At 34.2% G+C, this 24,006-nt stretch overlaps 1 protein-coding gene across 7 annotated transcripts in view; it reads right to left on the bottom strand.

Annotated features, from left to right (window-relative positions):
• The window catches only part of dnm2a (dynamin 2a), a 55,157-nt gene extending 31,305 nt beyond the window's left edge, over positions 1-23,852 (bottom strand). For 3 of the 7 annotated variants that reach the window (XM_051106843.1, XM_051106840.1, XM_051106845.1), the window contains exons 1-5: positions 23,402-23,852; positions 3,924-3,997; positions 1,550-1,699; positions 1,249-1,452; positions 577-675 (exon numbers count right to left, since the gene is read on the bottom strand). In XM_051106843.1, coding sequence (XP_050962800.1) covers positions 577-675; positions 1,249-1,452; positions 1,550-1,699; positions 3,924-3,997; positions 23,402-23,562 — 688 coding nt within the window. In that variant the 5' untranslated portion in view covers positions 23,563-23,852. The remainder of the gene's footprint in view (positions 1-576; positions 676-1,248; positions 1,453-1,549; positions 1,700-3,923; positions 3,998-23,401) is intronic. The other 4 variants (XM_051106842.1, XM_051106839.1, XM_051106846.1 and 1 more) reach the window with 2 other exon arrangements.
• Positions 23,853-24,006: the final 154 nt, after the last annotated feature.

The following is a 24,006-nucleotide window of genomic DNA, read 5'->3' as shown; positions in this document are numbered from 1 at the left end:
GGATCATGTGACACTGAAGACTGGAGTAATGACTGCTGAAAATTCAGCTTTGCATCACAGGAATGAATTGCATTTTTGAATGTACTCAAATATGCATGAGATATTTTTTTTTGTACTTTTGAATATCAGTGTACAATATGATTACTGTGATATTATAAATAAAATAAATAATTTGAAATTGGGTTTTATGTTCACTTCTACATTAAAATACAAAACACCAGCATTGCTTACGAGTCATTATTGTCGCTACAGCTGCTCGAGCGCAGAGAAAATTGCGGACAGTGTACAACTGGCTGAGGATGGAAATATGCTAATATGCAGTTTGTCAGTGGTCGTGATAAGTATGACATCATACTGCTCAGAAAATCAAAACAGCTTGATAATTGAGACCAATTAGGTTTTTTGGGGATTAAAAAAAAAAGGATTCAACGGATTTTTATCATTGTAGGGTGGTTGTGTCCACACACTGCTAGGACACATTTATATCCAAACACTGTGTAAAAGTCAATTTAGCATCCGATGTCCCCTTTAAATGACACTCCTGTAATGTGATTGTGTTAAGTACAAACTGCCCACCTCTACGCAGCGGTAAGAGTTTATTTTCCAGGATATCCCGGGCATCTGTACCCTCATCCATTAGATCCAGTTTAGTAATCACACCGATGGTACGCAGTCCTGTTAAAACACAAACAAAATCACACTAACAACATCAAAGGTTTGCATTCAATCCACAGGGCTCCCACTCATGACTTTTCTAGTCTTTTATTATTACTAGTCCAGAATTCAAAGTCAGGTTGATTCACTAATGAATCATTCAGATCGTTTGTGATTCACTACGTAACACCTCAAAAAAATGATTCACTCATAAATTTGACTTCACTATGGATTGCTATAGTTTATATTTCCAGGTTTTCCAAAACTATGTGAACCTTATTTTTTCAACGTGGAAGTAAGGCTATGGGTGAGACTTGCGGTTAATTATCCGCTATAGGGAAATAACGAGAAGAATAACAACATGGAGTAAATGGTAAAACAGTTTGAACTACACACCAGTGTGCGCATAATTAAGATAATGCAATAAAATAATATGGTAAGACAAACCAATCTGCAATATCAAACAGCAAAACATGCTCTTTTGTGCAGCTAAAAATAGCTGGACGCGGATTAGACCGGAAGCCAGATCCAAAGAAAAAAGTGAATAGACATTCTTTCATTATATCTGTGTGTAACCCTCCCAGCAATGCCTACCCTGAGGGTCCACCTCCTTAGCCACCTTGAGAGCGTCTGAGTTGGCCAAGTCCGTGTTGGCCGGGGTGACGGCGAGGATCAAGCAGCTTTCCCTAGTGATGAACTGCATAATCATGTCTCGAATCTGGTGCTCGATGTCTGGCGGCTGGTCGCCCACGGCAACCTTAGTCATACCGGGCAAATCGATGAGCGTCAGATTCAATACTGTTGAACAGAGAAAGAGATAAGTGACATTTTAACAATGGCTGCCGAGTGTGAACTGAGAAAAGCTGTGGTCTTAGCGAGTCTTGTGCTGTATTACCGTGCGGCGAGTAAACCCTCAGGTTGATGGGAATAGGAGAGATGCCCTTATTGGACCCAGTAATCCTGTCTGTCTCTGCTTCAATTTCCTGCCGGACTTCATCGAAGTCCACGAACTTCCTCCCTTTGCAGTGCAAGAATTCCGCATATTCTACAGAGAGACAGAAAGAGAGATTGTGTGGTTTAGGACGATAGGGAGATGGACAGATGACAGTGGAGCATCAAGATGAACAAGACATGAAAACCATTAGGGCTGGGTTTTGACACTAATTTCATGATACAATACGATTATTCCTCACAAGCTTCCCTGCTGAAAAACAAAAAAAAAAAAGCTAAGCTGGTTGGCTGGTTTTAGCTGGTCATCCAGTCTGGTTTTAGCTGGTCAGCAGGCTGGTTTTAGAGTGGTTTTGTGCACTTCCTTAGCTAGTCAGGCTGGGAGACCAGCTAAAAGCTAAAACCAGGTACTTCCAGTTTAAACCAGCTTAGGCTGGTTTTAACGTTTTTTTTTTTTCTCTCTCTCTCTGCAGGGTTGTGATTTGATTCAATTCCGATTCGATTCAACATAGATTATTTGGGATATATATCTGGTGCAGTACATGGCAATTTTTTTCAAGGAAAAAACAAAATCTCTCTTTTAATCTAATCTTTCAACTAATGCTGCAAAATATACACAAGAGTCAATGGTACTACATTATAATACTTAAATGTTAAAATTTGTATTTGTACAAACGCTTAAATTACACTTAATTTTGAAAATAAAGTTTTTATAATATCAAAGTCATAATACTAACTTTAACTTTGAATACATAATTATATTTCTAGAATAAATATTAAATTGCTTATTGCAATTTATTGAGGGGAAGCGCTCTACAATGTTTCGTTCATGAACTGAAAAGAGGCTAGACTAATCGATTCTTGGGATTTAGGAATCAATATCGTATTATTTAAAAACATTTCTTGATTAAAATTGAGAAAGATATATTTTTTACCCAGCCCTAAAAACCATATAATAATATTAGCACCTAAATGCTAAATCCTATCAATATCACTGCCATAAAGCATAAGAGAGGGCAAGTTATTATAGTTAACTAAAACTAAAAAATAAATAAATTCTATTCTGTATCTAAAATAAATGCAACTTGAAACTAAATAAAATATTAAAAACATTTAAAAATCATTTTTAGTTGCCATAGCAGCATTACTGATTTTTTCTGATTTTGTGTACTAATATAACTAAAACTGAAATATATATACATAGACAAAACACAACAAAATAATTATTACAATAGTAATATATACATATGTTATACCGATATGTATATATCTATATTTTTTTTATTTTATTTTATTTTAATTATTTTTGTTTCACTTTTAATTCACTTGTATGTATATTAATGTAAAAAATAAAACTTAACTTACAAATAAACATGCTTCACTGACATTTTTTCCTATTTTTTCCTATCATTTCATTCTAGTATTAATTCAAAATAGAACTGGAACTGAACAAAAACTGCTTTTCAGTCCCCAGTGATGTCAATGATCCACAGATATTGTGCATATACAAGCAGACAACATCAGTTCAGCTTTGTTATGTTCAACTTTATGGTCAATTGCACTCATTTGGTAGATAATTTGTTCTGTATAATGTCTTTCTGTCTGAATTAATTCTCCATCTGCACTTCCTTGTTCCTGCTGCATTACAGTACATCACGCTGAAAACAATATAAATGATAATTGCTTTTAAGTGGCGGAGAGATGTAAATGTTAAAAGGGGAATTTCAGAGGGGAACTCACTTCATGTGCGAAAACTGAGTAAGATGACGTTATTACAGCTGAAGTGTATTTTTGTGCTAGTAGTAACAGGAATTGCAATAAACAAGTAAGCACATTTTGTTCTCAAACTGGTTTGATACAGAGACCATTGATTTCTGTGATGCAAAAAATATGAATAAACTGCAGGATCCAGTCATAAAACTACAATTTATTTACTTTATATAACAGAATCTGACAAAATTTGAATGGAAAAAAACCCACCTAAATTGTGTAGTATTTTCTTTGTCAAAAAAATGAAAGGAATTGCTCAAATTTTATTTGATTACAACTTATAAGGCTAATAAAATTGTTAAGGTTTTATGCATTAATTTGATAACCATCATTTTTGATTAAAACTTTATGTCAAAATCATAAAACACTGACTGTAGAAAAAACTAAAATACACAAAACATTGAACGTCACACCTCTTGGGCTCCAGCATAAACACTATAGGCACTGTGTATAAATACACATGAAAGCTTGCGGTTTTAACCATCCGCATACATACTAAAAATACCTGAGAAGGCTTTGTTCAGTAGTGCTGTGCTCATCAACACACTCACCAGCTTTGTTGTTAACTAGCTGCAGAATGAGAGGCCTGCGGGTGACGATGCCTGAGCCTCGGGGAAGGAAATCCCTATAAAAAGAGAGAGAAAGAGAAAGTGAGCGTGGGCGGAGGACAGAGACACTCTCGAGTCGTTCATAGCAATCAAGCTCAATTTTCAGGGGTGACAAGACTGATCAAATTATTCATGAGTAAGGGGGCGAATGTTTAGGAGCAACCTCTTTGCATTCATATCTGAATACACACACAAACCAAGACGCTATCTGGCCCTCTGTAGCAATGAATATTAAAACACGGTGGCATCTTTTGAAGGCCCGCGATTCCTAAGAGGCTGCGATGCTTTTGCAAATGAATGGCCACTGCCGTATCTCGCAGCCAAATCAGGGTGCATTTAATAACACTGTGGCACATTATAAACACCCTTGGAGATCAAACTGTGAGCTGAGGCAGGGCAATTTCAGCCTTTACACTCCAATATATCCACAGATCTAATAAGCAGCACCGAGGACAGAACAGACACATTTTCAATAATATCAGAGAAAATGAGGCGGAATTTCAATCAGAAACATGCAAATGCATACATGAATGTGTGTCCTGTTGTACACAAGTAATGTTCCTGACTCCAGTACTCAAGGGGGTGATAGAGCTACCTTAAAATGTCTGTGCTTTAAATCATACGTGTTGTTATTTATTAAGCTATCATTTTAAATGTCGTTTTGATTTCTAAAAAGAAACTGGTTCATAAGAATAATTTGTTCAGGATTCATCTTCAGGAGCAGTCATCTGCTGGAGTAGTTAGCGGAAGCTAGAGATTATGGTTTATAAAGTTTTAAATATGGATTTTTGTCTTACACAAACGCATCGATTTGCTTTGGAAGCCTGTATTAAACCCCTGGAGCTATGTGGAGTACTTTTTATGATGGCTGGATGCACTTCACTGGATTTCTAAATCTCAACAGCCATTCACTGCCATTATAAAGCTTGGAAGAGCCAAGAAATGTTTAATATAACTCTGATTGCATTCGTCTCAAAGAAGAAAGTCATATACACTTAGGATGTCTTGAGGGTGAGTAAATCATGGGGTAATTTTCAGTTTTTGGTCAACTATCCCTTTAAATGCAAAAAAGGGTTAAATATAAACATTAAAGAAGAACTCCATTTCTAGAACAACAATTCATGTCATGTCATGTTCATGTCTTTCTGTCTTCAGTCGTAAAGAAATTATGGTTTTTGAGGAAAAGATTTTAGGATTTTTTTTTTTTTTTTTTCTTCCATATAATGGACTTCAATGGTGCCTATTTGAACTTGCAGCGCTTGTTTGTAGCGCAGTTTTACCGTTTACTGCAGTTTGATATTATTTGTGTTATTTCCCTATAGCGGTGATAAATCTAAATGAAATCGCAATCGCGATTAAAAGCTGCGGTTGTCATGCGTATCTTTCAGTGAAGCACGGTTCTGTGATCAGCAGTAAATCTCCATCCGCAGGCCAGAGGGCGCTCTTGTGCAGAAACTCCAAATACGCCTGAAGAAGACACCTGTTTATTCGCTGCAGTTGAATAAACAGATTTAACTGCTTTTACAGATTCAACGCGACTAATAAACACACAACCACGACAATGTATGATTTATCTGGGTTCTTCTTATTATAATTTTCCTTATAATACAGTATAATGCCTTCATCGCTGCTTAGAATACTATGAATATGCCTTATTCTGTGTAAAAAGCCACATCATCCCACAGGACAATCACCTTCGATTAATCGTGCAGCCCTAGCGGCTAATGAAGCGGAAGCCTCACACATTCACAGAAAACAGCTTACTTCCACATTAAAAAAATAAGGTGGATAGCTCACTCTGTGTCCTCCACTATTTACATTTATTTTTTTATAGAAAAGTGTTAGGGGCCGTTCACACAGAACACGTTTGTCCGTTCCACTCCACTACATTTACATTGTGTTTTTATGTATACACACGCAAGATGGACCCGTTTGATCTTTGCGCTTGGGTCTCATGTCTTTTATGGTTTCGCACATGCCACATCATTTAAAAAAATGCAGCATGTTAAAATATGTTAAACTTTTAAAAAACACGCATCTAGTTTTTAAAGCAAAAACATGCTGTGTGTGAACACCCCTTATTAATTTCATTTTCCATGCAAACTGCACAAATGATTAATGCAGATTTTTTGAGGAAGTGTTTTAATTATCCACACAATGGAAGTCTGCATTTAAAGGATTAGTTCACACCTGAAATTTAATTAAAATTTCCTGATCATTTACGCACCCCCATGTCATCCAAGATGTTTATGTCTTTCCCTTATCAGTAGAAAAGAAATTAAGGTTTTTGAGGAAAACATTCCAGGATTTTTCTCCATATAGTGGACTACAATGGGGATCAACGGGTTGTAGGTCCAAATTGCAGTTCAAGTAAACTATCAGGAAATTTTCATTCTGGAGCGCAAATTTGGAAAAACTCGCAAGAGTAAATAATGACAGGACTTCTATTTTTGGGTGAACTAACCTTTTAACCTGAAAAGAAAAAAGCTTCTGGAAACTTCTCACTAAACTGTCATCAACCATGACAGGAGTCAACCTGTTTAAACTATGAACATTTGCATTTATTCACTGGTGTCCGGTATGTTTCAGACGTTTGGGATGGTTTAAAACACATGATGAAATGCCGATGATGTCTTTTTCCACATGGGAAGCTTTGATGGCATCCCACATGCTGTGGGTGGGTTGAAAGCGTTTCTGCGGATTCAAGAGGAGTCCAGTCACAATCTGTCTTAATGAGTAAGCCTGTCTCTCCAGGAGATCCTGCTCTACATCTGGTCCTGATCAAAGCCGGTGCAGTCAGCTGTGAATCCAACCGCCATTTCCCCGAAATCACCAACCCACCTAATTCACAATGCAACAGAGCCCGAGGGGAAAGACAGACCATATTTTAAAAACACACGCAGTTACACAACAAAATAAGGCTTATTTATTTATTTAAACTTCAGCTTGCACCATTTGACAATCACCTTACGCCATACCACAATATTTTACTTCAGTATATCAAGCAGCCATATGCAAAACTAAGCCAGAGCTGTGAAGTGTGGCCTAGGAAGACAGCACCGTCTGGCTGCATGAAACACGTGGCTGTACGACAACGGCCAAAGCCTGGAGGGGGAGAAGGGCGAATGAAAACAGGCCACAGAGAGCCGTGTGCCGGTCTAATCTCGCATGCATGCATGCATGGCCCCCTCTCCACTTATAGCCACTCTGCCAGCAAAGCCCAACACCTACACTAACACACACACATTGATTTAAATGAAAAAAAAGACATAAATAGCCAGTAAATATGAAGTCAAAAGTTTATATACACCTTGCAGAATCTGCAAAACGTAAATTATTTTACCAAAATAAGAGAGATCATACTAAATGCATGTTATTTTTTATTTAGTACTGAACTGAATAAGACATTTCACATAAAAGACATTAACATATAGACAGACCACAAGAGAAATAGCTGAATTTATAAAAATTACCCCATTCAAAAGTTTACATACACTTGATTCTAAATATTGTGTTGTTACCTGAATGATCCACAGCTGTGTTTTTTTTTTTAATGATAGTTATTCTCGAGTCTCTTGTTTGTTCTGAATCGTTAAACTGTCCACCGTTCTTCAGAAAAATCCTTCAGATCCAACAAATATTTTGGTTTTGCAGCATTTCTGTGTATTTTAACCCTTTCCAACAATGACTGTATGATTTTGAGGTCCATCTTTTCACACTGAGGACAACTGAGGGACTCAAATGCAACTATTAATAAAGGTTCAAACGCTCACTGATGCTCCACAAGGAAACACGATGCACTAAGAGCTGGGGTGAAAATTTTTGAATAGAATGAAGATGTGTACATTCTCCTTACTTTGCCTAAATATCTTTTTTTTTTTTTCATTTAGTATTGCCCTTCAAAAGCTACAGAAGATACATGCATGTTTCCCAGAAGACAAAATAAATTAAATTTACCCTGATCTTCAAATTCCAAAAGTTTTCACCCCCTGGCTCTTAATACTTTTTTTTTCCTTCTGGAGCATCAGTGAGCGTTTGAAACTTCTGTAATAGTTGCATATGAGTCCCTCAGTTGTCCTTAGTGTGAAAAGATGGATCTCAAAATCATACAGTCGTTGTTGGAAAGGGTTCAAATACACAAAAATGGTGAAAAACCAAATAATTAATGGGACCTGAAGACAGTATTATGAATCATGAATCTCTTGTGGACTATATGTAAACGTATTTTCTGTAAAATATTTTGTACAGGGCAGTACAAAATAAACAAATAATAACATGCATTTTGTATTATACCTCTTATTTTGGTCAAATTAAAAAATTGCAGATTCTGCAAGGTGTATGTAAACTTTTGACTTCAACTGTACTTATTATTTAGTGCTTATATTATTTTTTAATTTTTACACAATTTACACTGGGAGTCACAAGTTTGGAATGATTGTGAAAGAAGTCTTTTATGCTCACCTATGCTGCATTTATTTGATCAGAAATCTAGTAAAAACCAGTAATATTATGAAATATTATTACAATTTAAAAGAACTGTTTTCTATTTGCATATATTTTAAAATGTAATTTATTCTTGTGATGCAAAGCTGAATTTTCAGCATCATTCCTCCAGTCTGGAGTGTCACATGATCCTTCAGAAATCATTCTAATATGCTGATTTGCTGCTCAAGAAACATTTTATTTAAATTAAATTATATGATGGCTCCAGTATTGTATATCTTGCCTTATCTACTTTAGCCTTCTGTTTCTCTTGCTGCATGAATATTTACATTAATAAGAGACACAGATTACATATTAATGGTAATATGTGCACATACAGTTAATGATATCAATACATGGTATCTGCAACTGTATGATCCAATCTGTTAAAATTGAGAAAATCTAAATAAGCGAAGGCTTGTAAATACACACGTGCAGTGGACCGTGGCGCTTTGCAAATAAGAACAAATATCCACACCGCAGCACGTAATATGCTACAAGCGCTTCGCAAAACTCACTGCTTCGTTTCTCACTTATTTCCAGTGCAAACAGGCAGGTGGGCTGCTGTCCATTATTCATGGCCTTTAAATGATAGAGGAGGCTGAGCAGATTGTGTATCATTTCATCCATTATGCATGGAAAACCGCAGAGCGGCGCAGAGAGAGTGGAAAGACAGCAAGAGAGGCAGACAGCACTCGTCTCACTTCAGCTACACCCAGTGTGAGTCTCACTCCACCAGTGGGAGAAGCGGCCTAATCGCAGCTCTCATTAGCCAAAATACGAGCGCACGGAACACGGCGCACCTCAGCGGAGATCTCTCGTTAAAGATGACGGATCACTGAAAACTGGATTTTGCTTGTTTATTTGGAATAAGACCGTGTGAATCGCATAAAAACCCGTTGAGAATGTGTCATATTTAGCTCAAAATCAAAACAAAAGAGAAACGGTGAAGGATTTTTTAGGTTATGATGTTTAAAGGTGTTGTAATTTATTTTTTTGGAACATCTGGTATGAAATGTGCCTGCAACCTGACGGATATCACTGAAATAGATGTGCTGAGTAATCACATCTTTCTCCGTGACAGCACGGGTTGGGGTGGGAGTTCAGCTTTGCATCACCAATCAGAAAATTCTGTCTAGAAATGGGTCAGTGAGTAGCAACAGTGTTTTACAGAGAAAACATTTAAAGATGAGAGCAGTTTACCAGTGTTAGGCTAGCTAAAGTATGGCTATTTGTGAATAAATATGTTTTTTGTCTATAAATGTATTGCCTTTTAACGTATCAAACATTACAATATTACAGCTAAAAAAAACAAAAGTATTAAAAAGTTTGGGTAGGCAGAATTTTTAAAATGTTTTTGAAAGAGGTACCTTATGCTCAATTTAAATGAACAGTTTTCTATTTGAATATATTTTAAAATTTAATTTATTTCTGTGATGCAAAGATATATATATATATATATATATATATATATATATTAACAAAATATATATATATTTAAAATAATATAAATTTAAAGTTGTGTATAGATATATATACATAACAATAATACATTTGTGGGTGTGTGTGTATATATATTTTAAATGTATATTATTTTATATTATTATATATTTTGTTATATACAAAAATAAATAATATAACAATATAAAATAATATATATTAAAAATATAAATATATAATATATATATATATATATAAAATAATGTAAAATAATATAAATTTAAAGTTGTTTATAAATATATATACACATAAACCAAAATATATAATATAAAATAAATTTAAAATTGTGTGTGTGTGTGTGTTATATATTTTATAATTATAATTTTAAATGTATATTATTTTATATTATTATATATTTTGTTATACACACAAAATAAATAATATAATAATATAAAATAAAATAAATTGAAAATAGTAATACATAAGACATAAAAAATGCTGTGTTGTGTCTGTCATTACAAATTTTGTCATATATGATACAAAATAAATAGTTTAATAATACAAATAAATTCTTTATATTATATACATATTTATATAAATAAATACATAAATAAATAAATGTATAGATGTATACATGTATACATGTATATATATATATATATATATATATATATATATATATATATGTATGTGTGTATATATATAAAGATTTATTTATATTTATTTTATTTATATTATTAAATTATTTATATATAAGATATTTTTAAAAAAATGTTTTTTTATCATTACAAATTTTGCCAAATTACAGGTATTAAGTAAATTCACTAATATTTAACTCAGTCACTTTTCCTTGTGATGACTGTTTCCATTTTGTGTTTGACACTTTTGATAACCACAAAAAGCACTTCCCAAATGCAAATTTTCCACTGTAAAGCACTATGGAGGAAGTTTAACACTTCTGACAGCATTAAAAACAGAACTGATAAGAAAAAGAAGAGAAAACATTTTAGCTATTATTGCTATAGTATAGTTGCAATTAACTGTAACTACTGTGAAAGTTTGGGCAATATGTTATAGACTCATAATGAATAATTTGTTAAAGTCCATGTAAAACAATATTAAATACATGTTCTTAGTTTGTCACATCACAGAAAAACGTGTTTTTAAACACCCAGCCAAATTTGAATGATAAAAAACAAAACAAAACAAAACAACAACAAAAAAAACCAAACACACCAAGTGAATAAAATAAGTCTTTAAAATCAAGGAAAAATAAGCAGTATTCTCTGCTCTCAAAAGCGGGGGGGTGTGTCACTGTGTTCTCTGAAACCACGCCCACTCACAGGAAAGTTGCCGCCTCAACCTGAATGGATGCTCCCTCTAGCAGCTTAATTGAATTTACACATCCATACAACAGGTAATATGCATTACATGATGAAGGCATAGCTGTAGGTTGTCTAACAGTAACTCACGGTTGAGCGGGAGACCCACTGATGCTAATGTGCTCTAGTTATTATAGTGTTAGGGGAGGGGCGGCCACATTTCAGTACTACATAGTTTAGTCTTTGTAATGATTTTTCAGCAATACATTGCTAATATTTATAATGTGTTTCGAAACATTTCTCTGAATTGCCTTTACACAGACTTTAAAGGAGTAAAAAAGTATTAAACAAATAAAATTGAGCAAATTTTGTTAGAAACCAAAGCTTGATTTAACCATAGTAATGAGAAAACATTCGTAGCCTGGTTACAGACTTATTACTACAAATGACACAGTTAAACTATAGAGAAAATATGTTAAATATTCATAAGAGCAAGTACACAGTGGAATCAAGGGCTTTAGAGCTGGACCTCCATGAATTATGAACCAAACTATCAGTTTCCTCCTGTGCATGCTCTCTGATTGAAGGAAACAAATCAGGCCTTGTTTGCCTTTAGATATTCCACGAGATGACTTAAATCATTAAACGCTGGATGAAAGCACAGCTATATTTGTGAGGATGGAGGAAACACACTGAAGGGAGCTGCAGTCAGAATATTTTAACTAGACCTTTATAAATAAGCCAAGTTGGACTTCACACCAAAGCATGGCTGCAACAAATGATTCTTTTGATTACTGATTAATGTAAATTAATTTCTTTGATTAATCAGATAAAAACATTCTTATTTTCTGTATTTTATAAAAAATAAATGAATAAAAATTTCACATCCTGCCCAATGTCAAATCTCAAACAATGCGCAAACTGAAAAATATGAAAACAAATACAGTGAATATATCTACACAAGCCATGCTTTTTATTATTGTTATTATTATTATTAAATACAATTTTTTTTATTATACACTACCAGTCAAAAGGTTTTGAACGGTAAGATTTTTAAATGTTTTTAAAGAAGTCTTTTCTGCTTACCAAGCCTGCATTTATTTGATCGAAAGTACGGCAAAAACAGTACAATTTTGAAATATTTTTACTATGTATTTGCTGTTCAAGAAACATTTATTATTATTATTATTTATTATTATTATAATCAATATTTAAAACAGTTGAGAACATTTTATTCAGGATTCTTTGATGAATAGAAAGATCCAAAGGTCAGCATTTATCTGAAATAAAACGCTTTTGTAACATAACACACTATACCATTCAAAAGCTTGGAGTCAGTTAAAAAAAAAATATATATATATTATTATTTTATTATTATAGAAATTAATACTTTTATTTAGAAAGGATGCTTTAAATTTATCAAAAGTGATGATAAAGACATTTATAATGTTACAAATAAATTTTATTTCAGATCAGTGCTGTTCTATTGAACTTTCTATTCAAAGACACTTGAAAAAAAAAAAAGTATTATTATTAATAATAATAAATGTTTTTTGAGCAGCTGTTTTTTTTTAATTTCTGAAGGATCATGTGACTGGAGTAATGATGCTAAAAATTCAGCTTTGAAATCACAGGAATAAATTACAATTTAAAATATTTTCAAATAGAAATATTTTAAATAGTAAAAATATTTCAAAATTGTACTGTTTTTCTTTATATCAAATAAATGCAGGCTTGGTGAGCAGAAGAGACTTCACATTTGCCTAGTAGTATATATTTATTAGAAGAAAAGAGTTACAATATTAATTACAATTATCATAATATAATTATAACAATATAAAATATTATCACAATATTATCTAAAAAATAAATAAATAAATAAATAAAATAACTTAAAGTTAAAAATGAAAAATAAATAAAAAATTACACGGAACAATTAAATGGAAACATACACTCACCAAAGAAGATAACGGTTATGGAAAAAATATGTTTTGAAAAATGTGTGACTTCCTTTGCATGGACCAATAAATATATACATATACATATATATACATATACATATACATATACATATATATATATATATATATATACATACATATATATATATATATATATATATATATATATATATATATATATACATATATATACATATATATATATATATACATATATATATATATATATATATTTACACATACATACATACATATACATATACATATACATATATATATACATATATATATATATATATATATATATATATAGTATATGCTCCACAAAAGAAATAAAGTCATCCATGTTTGGAACTTGAATTAGGGAGAGCAACTGATGACAGAATTTTCCTTTTAAGGACCTTGTAATAATTTATAAATTGGAAAACCGACCCAACCCAAGATGATGTAGCAATACATATTGAGTGCACAACAACTCAGCATATTCAGTGCTCAGCACCCACATGATGAACAACCGAATGAACTACATACAGAGGTCAGCCAATCAAAACAAAGACATTACAAAATCTTAAAAGTACAGTTGCAAAATCAGGCTGTTTAATTCAATAGTGCAATATCACTTTTTTTGGACATGATTACTGTAGCGTCATGGTTTTATCTGATAACCACAACCATAGGGTTCTGTACTAGTTTTCAATGGTAAGCGATTGTGAAGCGCCTCACTATAAACAACATATGGAACGACAAAAACAACTTCCTTTGTCTCCTCCAATTTATAATTAATAACTGATGGGTTCAGTTTCCTCAACACATTTGTCACAAAACAGCCCGTGGCATTATCTGCATGATCTATCTGCCTTTCACAAGGTTCACGCTGTGTTCTCGCTCCAGTTTTATACTCCTCCCATAGTGAGCGCAGCAAACTGAACAACAGCCCCTCCTAAAGCAGCCGGCGGAGCCAGATAGCAAAAGTCACGCAGAACAATGACATCAGCCCCGCAATAAACACCCAAGATGGAGGCGCTGGCCTGCCATTGGATCAAACCATCAAATCTGGAGAAAGATCTTGAAAATCCAGTTCGGCAGGATGAAATTTGACCGACAAACTCATTCTACTTGGCATGTCGGGTAACGGCAGATGCGACATGGATTGGGCTAATTAATATGTGCAACTTACTAATGTTTACTGAGCTCTGATTGTGTCCGTGAGATGAATAGTGCTTTTGTTTGTTAATTCCCAGCTGTCTAAATGTTAGTATGGTGGATAAAGGCCCGACAGAAGGTTAGAAAGCGTGCTAAAGCACGAAGGTATCACTGCGCTCATGACGTGCCATGCTGTTTTTGATCATTATATTTGAACAGACACTGTTTATCAGACTCGTCATCTGTGTTTTACTGGCTTTTCATTCAAATATGGTTCCCAAACAAGCTCTCTCTTCCTCTCTACACATTCAGTAGGCTCTGCATGGGGCCAGTGTGGCAATTTCAGGCTGACAGAACGGTCACTTGCCTTAATGGGATAATAAGTCATTTAATGGACATCTCCACATGATTTTATGATAGAAAAATAAATGTAAACAACGTCTTAAAGGGGTCATCGGATGCCCATTTTCCAAAAGCTGATATGATTCTTTAGGGTCTTAATGAGAAGTCTATAACATACTTTGGTTAAAATTTCTCAGTGGTAGTGTAAAAAACACCGCTTGTTTTTCCGTTCAGAGCGAGCCGTTCCATTGCATGTTCCTTTAAATGCTAATGAGCTCTGCTCACCCCGCCCCTCTCTTTTGTGGGGTGACGAGGCGGTCTGTTTACTTTAGCCGCATTTAGCCGTGAAACTTGCTAACTAGCACATTATTAAGAAAGGCAATTTGAAAAGATGCATAAAAAACCTTATACTCAATTCTGTTGTACACTGTAAAAAAACAATTTGTTGAGTCAACTTAAAATAATTTGTAACCTGGCTGCCTTAAAATTTTTAAAGTTCAGTCAATTCAAAAAAAGTTTATTCAACTTGAAATGTTAAATTATACTAAGTGACAATTTAGTTGAATTGAATCAACTTAAAATTTTAAGGCAGCTGGGTTACTTACCCATCTGTTAAGTTTAGCAAACACAAATATCTAAGTTGTTTCTTAGTACAACTTAACATTTCAAGTTGACTAAACTTATTTTAGTTGACTGAACTTCAAATTTTAAAGCAGCTAGGTTACAAATTATCTTAAGCTGACTCAATAAATTGGGTTTTTTATTTTTTACAGTGTATAGGTGAAGCTGCATCACAAATGATTTGCGCAAACATAGATGCATTTATGTAGATCGCCGGGCGCATTCCCTTCTAAAACAGAAGTAACGTTAATCCTCTTGTCGGTCAAACAGGCACTGATGTAGAAGCAGGCATGATGATGTTATATTACGCATACTCCACAACCTGTCGTTTTGGCAAATTGGCTTTAAAATAAGCTGTTTTTAGATTAACGAGAGTTTTGAGTTCTGAAATTTACAGGACCTCTTATATGTCAATAGATCAAGGGAATTTTGATTTCTTAGTTCATGACCCCTCTAAAATAGAACGATTTTTTTGGTAATTGAGTAATTGGTCGATTATTCTGATGATTAATCGAGTAATTGGATAATTATTTGTTTTTTGTAATAATTAAAATGAACAATAGCCTTTAAAATTACTTAAAACACATATAAAACAACGAGGCAATAATTAGTACAAATCAAGTATCAAAAGCAAGTAATAATATAGTTTTATTGAACAAAATAGTTAAAATACATACATAATCCTTGTTTAACATGAACTAACCAACATTTAAATCAAACGTCCACTTAATCTTTAACATTTGACATGCACGTACATAACCTACATGCATGCAAATAATTAAAAGTGTTAGTGCTGTCAAACGATTAATCCCGATTAATCACATCCAAAATAAAAGTTTTTGTTTACATAATATGTGTGTATATTGTGTACATTTATTATGTGAATATAAATACACACACATACAGTATATATTTTGAAATAATATGCGCATTGTTTTAATATGTATATATGTGTATTCGTATAATTGATATTATATAGAATTATATTAAATATATAAACATAACATATTTTTCTTAAATATGTACATGTATTTGTGCATATTTATATATACATAATAAATATACACAGTGCACACACATATATTATATACACAAAAACAAATTTTGGATGCGATTAATCATTTGACAGGACTAAAAAGTGCATACCTGCATCACATATATTTATTTAATTGAATTAGCATTATGCTTTATTATGATTTTTAAATGGGTTTAATATTTCGTGCAGTCTTGGAAAACGGTCTAAGAATGCGTTTCAAGGATTCTTGTCTGTGGGATGCACCACTTCCGGTATTTTGCCAGTTACTCAACACAATCAAAATACAATTGAGGAATTTTTAAAATGGAGTACGCTTCACTTCCACTTTAAAGAAGCACTGTATAAATAGGCTGGTCTTTGGTTATTATATAACTATATATTATATGTAACATAATTTTTTCTGAGTCACTGGAAATTTTGACTAGAAATTGTAACTACAATCCTTATTGTTGAGTCATAAAAAGCCAAGTGCTGAGTCACAGTGTGAAAACATCAGAAACCGTTTGAAAGAAACAACTTTTTTTCCAGAGTTCAGCCAGTACTTCTACAAAAAGTAAACCAAGTTAAATCCACGAAACAGCCCACGCTTTGAGTAAACTCAATAAACTGGAGCGAGTGAATTGAAATAACACCACCTGAGAGACATGGCTTATTCCAGGAAACGGTTCCTCTGAGCCTTATAGACTTACAACTAAAGACTCATAAACAATGACCAATTAAGTTTACTAAACTCTCACAGCAGCACTGGAACATATCCACAAGTGCAATGCAAGCATCATTTGAGACACAATAGGCTTTTAGATGAAACAGATGAATAATGGAACGCTTAACAAAGTCTGTGAATAGAAACGAGAGCTTCCAGAAATTCCTGATGAGCAGGCAGGTGTCAGGTGAACGCTAGTGGTGTGACTCCATTTTACCTCCCTGGAGCATGACCCAGCCCTGCCCCGACTCCATCACAACCACTGCAGTCACACACACACAAACATGTTATTTGTGCACGTCTACATGTTTGACTAAGCTTCTGAAAACATAATTTATCTGAAACCCCCTATTAGGTGACTGAAACCTCATAAAACTCTTGTACAGGGACATCCCCAAATGGAAAACAGTTAAAAATGGGTCAAATAATATCCTGATTCAAAAATGTTAAAAGTAAATAAATAAATAACTAAATAAATAATGGGTTAGTATTTAAAAGTATAATTTTCACCATTTGTGAGTCAGTCCAACCAATTCATTCAAAATTTGCTCAAATCTTATTACTATGTTTTGCAAACATTACATTGTCAACATTGCAACATTGTAAATACACTGTAAATTGCAAACAAACACCAAAGTAAATTTAGCTAATTAAATACAGAGCAAAGAATTGCTATTATCATACTTTCAATAGGCTTCATAACTTTTTCAGGCCAGAAAAACATTAAAATTAAATTTCCTCATTTCCTGGTTCATATTCTCTAATATTTCCAGGTTCTCCATGGCCATACGAATCTGTATATTAAGGACACTGGATATCAGTGGAAAGGCTTTCAGGACATGTATCCTACACAAGCCTGTGGGTGTGACACGCACATATCAAACAATGATTCATCTATGCAAAACATAAAGCCCTTTAACTCTGCTCAGCTGTCATAAAAGCAGAGCGACTGTTACAGGCACATGACTGCCAGAGATTTGTGACGAACTCACACATAGCAAGAAACTGCTGGATAGCAATGATCATACTCATGGCGTCATATACTCATTCACCTGATTAAAGGGACAGTTCACCCAAAAATGAAAGATCTGTCATTAATTACTCGCCCTCATGTCGTTCCAAACCCGTAAGACCTTCGTTCATCTTTGAAACACAAATTAAGATACTGATAAAATTGATAAAATGCGTCGTGGTACTGTGAACACAAGTCAAAGACTGACACGGAAGAGAGAAAAGTGTTGAATAAAGTCATTATTTTTGTCTTTGTGCACAAAAAGTATTCTCGTTATTCATAATATTAAGGTTGAAGCACTGATGTCACACAGACTATTTTGATGACACCTTACTATCTTTCTGGTTCTTGATCGTGTCAGTTGTATTGCTGTCTATGCAGGGTCAGAAAGCTGTTGGATTCCATAAAAAATATCTATAAGGGGTCCTATGCTCTTTAAGAGAGTCTTGATTTTGTTTTGGGGGTGTACTTGAACATGCTTTCATGCTTGGTGGTTCAAAAAATGCATTATTTTTAACATAATTTACATTATTACAATACATTTCCCCCAGCCTGGCACAAATGACTCGATTAGTTCCAGGTTCCGCCTTCCGAAAAACAACATTTGTTGTGATTGGTTAGCTGTCCCACTGCGTTGCGATTGGCAAACAGCTTAGACGGCGTTTCAGTACTGCTACGCCCCTTGTCAAATAAGCAAGTTCCGTGTACAACTGTTAGCGCAAGCTAGATTAAAGTGATTCTTACGTTTTAAATAGGGATATTTTTCTTACAAAAACGCATCGATTCGATACAGGAGGCCTTTATTAACCCCCCGGAGCTGTGTGAGGCAAATTTTAATATAACTCTGATTGAATTCGTCTGAAAAAAGGAAGTCATATAAATAATATATGTAAATAATACACTACAGTAGTGTTGGGTTCTATCATCAGCCTGCGAGATCGCCAATACATGATATTATCGTGCTAATGTATTATTTACATACTTAGTTTCATTGCCCGAAACCATCTCCAGCATAAGGCTAAAAGCAGCCTAACATTATCAAAGAACATCATCACTGATCAGCCTAGCCTATTCTAGTATTCTAAGTTTATGCATTTTAAAAAAACACTCGCATTATAAGTGAAGCTAACATTATCTACACTGTATGATGAATAAATCTCTTACCACACACTGCACACGTCTGCGGCGCGTTATGGCAAAAGGTTGTCACATCATTGCATGCGGAAAACAAACGCTGTAGTCCAAAGGAGCTGTTCGTTGTAGTTCTTGAAAAGGGATTTTTTTTAAAAAACAAAATATCTCCCTTTGTAGTGGACTATGCCCAAAGATACACACCACACACTGACTAAAGTTCAAAAAGTGAAAAAAGCATAATAGCACCCCTTTAACTTGTGTTGTGAAGATGAACGAATTACTTATGGGTTTGGAACCACAATTAGGTCATTCATGACAGAATTGTAATTTCTGGGTGAACTAAATCTCAACAAACTTTAAGATGCTGTAAGCATTTTCATCCATTTAGTGGACTTCATTCAAAGACAGCAAGTGTTTCTGATTGGTTTAAAAATTAGTATTTTTTTATTGGTGGTGCATTTTTTTTTATCATTAATTACAACACTTATAATTTTTGCATTCCAATTTCTCCAGTAGCAAAAAAAAAAAAAAAAAAAAAAAAAACATGATAGTGTTTCTACGACTTTCCAAAAGAGGAAAACACACAAAGAATGGTGTTATAAATTAATATAAAAGTTTTCATGTTTCATGTTTTCAAATGTATACTATAAAAAACATAGTACAGTGTTAATAATAGCTGAAAACCCTCATCAAAATCTGTGAAAAAAAAAAAAAAAAAAAAAGTGAATGTGAAGTTTTCAGGTTCACGTTAGTTTTTACAGAAATAGACAACACTAAAAAGGAGATGAGTCAAACTGATGAAAATTATGAAATGAGAGGAATATTGAAAATAATATTACCAACTATCAACAGAAGATCTACAGAACTTCACCCTCTGTGAAAGTGAAGGCTTGTGGGTTTAACCACACCATCTTACAATGCCATACGAAAGAAAACAAATTACCACAGAAATATTACCTACAAATGCAAAATGAAATGGCAACATTAAGTCCACATAGTTTTATACATATTTTGGACCATGGGGGGGGCCACCATTATGACATGAAATGGTTGCACTCTGTGAGCTACTAGCACTACCTGTTGCTATTTTTACCCCAACACAATTCAGAATACACAATAATATACTGATACGATTACCACAGCTACTAAAAGAGCTTACAGGTGGTGATGGATATAGCTGTAGGCTTAAACCAAATGCCATACCATCGATTTTCACCACAAGGAGTCTAAACGCCCTGGATATCGAGTGAAATCCATGCTGAGAAACTCTTTCAGTGGCTGCTAAGTCATCAGCATGTATGCATCCTACCAGGATGGCATCTAGCGTTTCTTGTCTCTGCCTTTTGTAAGCTCTTTCAGTAGCTGTGGTCTACTAAAAGCCTCAAAGACATCAGGGCTAAAGTGTAAAGAACAAAGATTCGGGTCTTTGGGAAGTTTTATTTGTCCACAGGCATCTTCCCATTCTTTTCTCCTCCTCTTACCACTAGGAAAGCAGTGAAGACTTGCACAGTGAAGACTCTTGTCGCCCTTAAACTGAAAATTACAACCAAAAGCTGCACAATCTGGCATCATATTAGTTATTTATTTTTTCTTGTAAAAATAGCAACATGTAGCGCCAGTAGCTCACAGAGTGCAGCCATTTCATGTTGACATAATGGCTCCCCCATAGTCCAAAATATCTATACAACGACGTGGATTATTTAAATAATGCTATATATTTCAGTAAGATACATTATTTACGTTATATTAAGCCATACTTGTCTTAATAGCTGGGTTTTCCTTTTAATACACTTAATAATAATACTAATAATCTACTTTTGTCCATCAGAGCAGATCTAATGCTGTTTATTCCTAAAATGGACAAACCTACCCAAACCGATTATGAAATCCAAGATAATGTTGCTATGCATCCTTTGCCACTTAACTACAAAACTTAAGACACCTCCAGGAACGGTAATGCAAGATAATACCATTCAGAAAGAAAAAACAGCAATAATATCAGAGGAAACCTGATTTTATCATGCATTCTGCACTCAGAGCTAACAGACCTGAATAGGCTTGATAGCATTTACTAATTACTGCATTTTTACCTGCACTGCAATTTTTGAATGAAATTAAACCAAAAAAATAACAATTATAATCCATCAACAAAGCTATCTGTAGATTTCAGAATGACAAACAGTTGGTATTCTATGTAAATGGATACATATTCTGGCCAACGTAATGACTTCACTGATGATGAAAATTCATACATGCATTGACAAGCTCTCCAGAGATGAACATCCGCATCCACGGGAAATGAAAACTAAATTTCAGCCAATCAGTCTGAATCATACTTCTTGCTCTGCTAAACATCAAAACAAAATTAATTTGAACTGGACCAGAGACAGAGCAGTCTGTAGTGAGGAAATGAATGCAGGAAGTTGCAGGTCACAAACTAATCTGATGGCAAAGGAAAATTGACAGTAACAAACATCATCTGTCTGAGTATGACTTCCTTTCCCATATCAAGCTGAACAGGACTTTCGTGAGAGGTCTATCAGTGGTAGAGTCTGACAGGTGTGGCACTGACCTATGAATACTGCAAAACAGGTGGTTACAGCATGCTTAACTCAAGGTCAAAAGGAACAGGACGGGGGAATTACTCTCACCTGTATACATAATACTTTAATTTATTTTTCAGAAGACAAATGACTGTACACAGTACTGAGAAGTGATGTGAAATGTGCAGATACTACTAAAGGACTTTAAGAATAACAGTATGTGTTAGTAATAGTCAGAGTTCATCTATAGGATTTTTTAATTTTTTTATTTATACTACAATATATTTACAGTATTCTCATTACTGACTTGTGGAAATACTGATATTTTCATTAAATTGCAAAAGGTTTATAGGTTATATGTGATTGTACGACCTCAGAATTATTCTACTATATACATTATATATGTGTGTGTGCGCGCTTATATAGAGAAAGACATTTTCTAAAGGTTATTTTTTAATTATATTTTCATTATCGTAACACCATTTCATTTTTTTTCCTATCAGAATAATCTCATTACTCTAATGTGGAAATAATATTGATAGTTTATTTAAACTGAAAAGTACTTATACATGATTTGTACTCCAAATTATTTTTAATTAAATATTACATTTTAAAAAATAGAAATGTATTAAACTAATGAAAATCTAATTTAATAAACTTTAAAAGTAAACATTACATAATGCATTACAGTAATAATATATGTGGGCTATTTTAGGACAAGTTCAATGTTTTTATAAATTAACAGTAATAATAATAATAATAATAATAATAACCAACACTGCAATTTTTACATTAATGTTTATATTTTATTTAAATGGCAAAATATTTGTGTGATTGCACTGCCTCACAATAATTCTGATTTTAATAGAAAAAAAAAAAAACCAGAAGTATATTACGAGTCTGTAAATTAAATTTACTCTAATTTTAATATTTTCAAATATTTTCTGATGTTTTCATAAAATAATTTTGGGAAAATTGAATTCTCACGAAAATAATCTCACAATGAAAAAAAAAAAAATGCACTAACAAACAAATACCGAGGAACTACTTTCTTTTAGACACATACAATGGTAGCACCACGGTGTGTGATGAGGCCTGTTGAAGTATTACGCAAATATGAACTACAATGTTATTACCACACAAAAGAATTACACAACCACGCCAGAGTATTTTAATAAGGACATGTACACAAAAGCATGACGTCAACGTCCAGAGAAGTGACAGTGTCGTATTATAGGTACGTTAGATTAGCTCTTTGAACGAGGAAATGGCTTAACCGATTTAAGCACGGCAACTGAATATCTTAATGGTTTTGATTCCCCTATATGTCATAATACAACTTCCAAGGACAGTGGGACTATAACTTCATCTGTCTGGCTGTCTGTCTGTGTGTGTGGTGTGCAGTGCACTGTGCCGCCAACTTCCCCATTTTGCGCTCCGCTCTCACTTACGCCCATTTCATTTCAATGAATGACGGCGAGCGGCCGCTTACGTCAACTGCGTAACTCGCGTTTGTGAATGACAACCGATCCAAGTGAATCGATCGAGCAGCGAGTATTAAAAAACGCAGCTGTAAAGTAACAAATGAGAGATTTGTCTTCTTATTAAGTTGGATGAAGATAAACACAGCGAGCTGGGCTTCTGCATGCGATCGAAGAGAAATGAGTAACGTAGTAACCAACCTGCCGACGAAATTTTCAAGCACGGAGCTTTTTCCGGCACTCTGTCCTCCAACCACGGCTATCTGCGGCAGATCCAAGTTACAACTTTGGCCAATGGAACTGAAAGCATCTTGGAGTTTATTGATCAGGGGGATCAAGTCCTCCATCCCCCGGTTACCCATGGTTTCTGACCGTCTCTCAGCGCGCAGGAACGGGCTCACAGCAGCAAGGCGCTCGGGTTACTTTCAAGTGTTCAATTTCCACCCTTCAAACACTTCCAGATCAGACTGTCAAAGACTAATAACTCATAAAACACTCGCTGACGCCCGGAGGAAGCGTATTACGGCGCATTCATTAAGATCCGTACACTGATCTGAGGATCAATCATTCGTAAACTCACAAAACAAAACTTCTCGCTATCATCCGGTCAGGCGACATCCGACCTCCACCGGTGACGCGAGTCCTGCCTCCTGTCAACCGATGTCGTGAAATCCGATTGGTCCGGCAGAACGCTTCCTGGTGTATTCTGTCTTTCGATTGGCTCGACCTTCGTTTCTGCTTCTAACGACCGAGGAGTGCTATTGGACGGTTCACGTGTCAATTAGGTTTCAATAAAAAGACTTGGG

Source organism: Labeo rohita, chromosome 3, assembly GCF_022985175.1.
Source record: "Labeo rohita strain BAU-BD-2019 chromosome 3, IGBB_LRoh.1.0, whole genome shotgun sequence".
In the NCBI taxonomy this organism is placed as follows: Eukaryota; Metazoa; Chordata; class Actinopteri; order Cypriniformes; family Cyprinidae; genus Labeo; species Labeo rohita.
The sequence above is the reverse complement of the archived record's forward strand: the minus strand, read 5'-3'. Positions and strand labels throughout refer to the sequence as shown.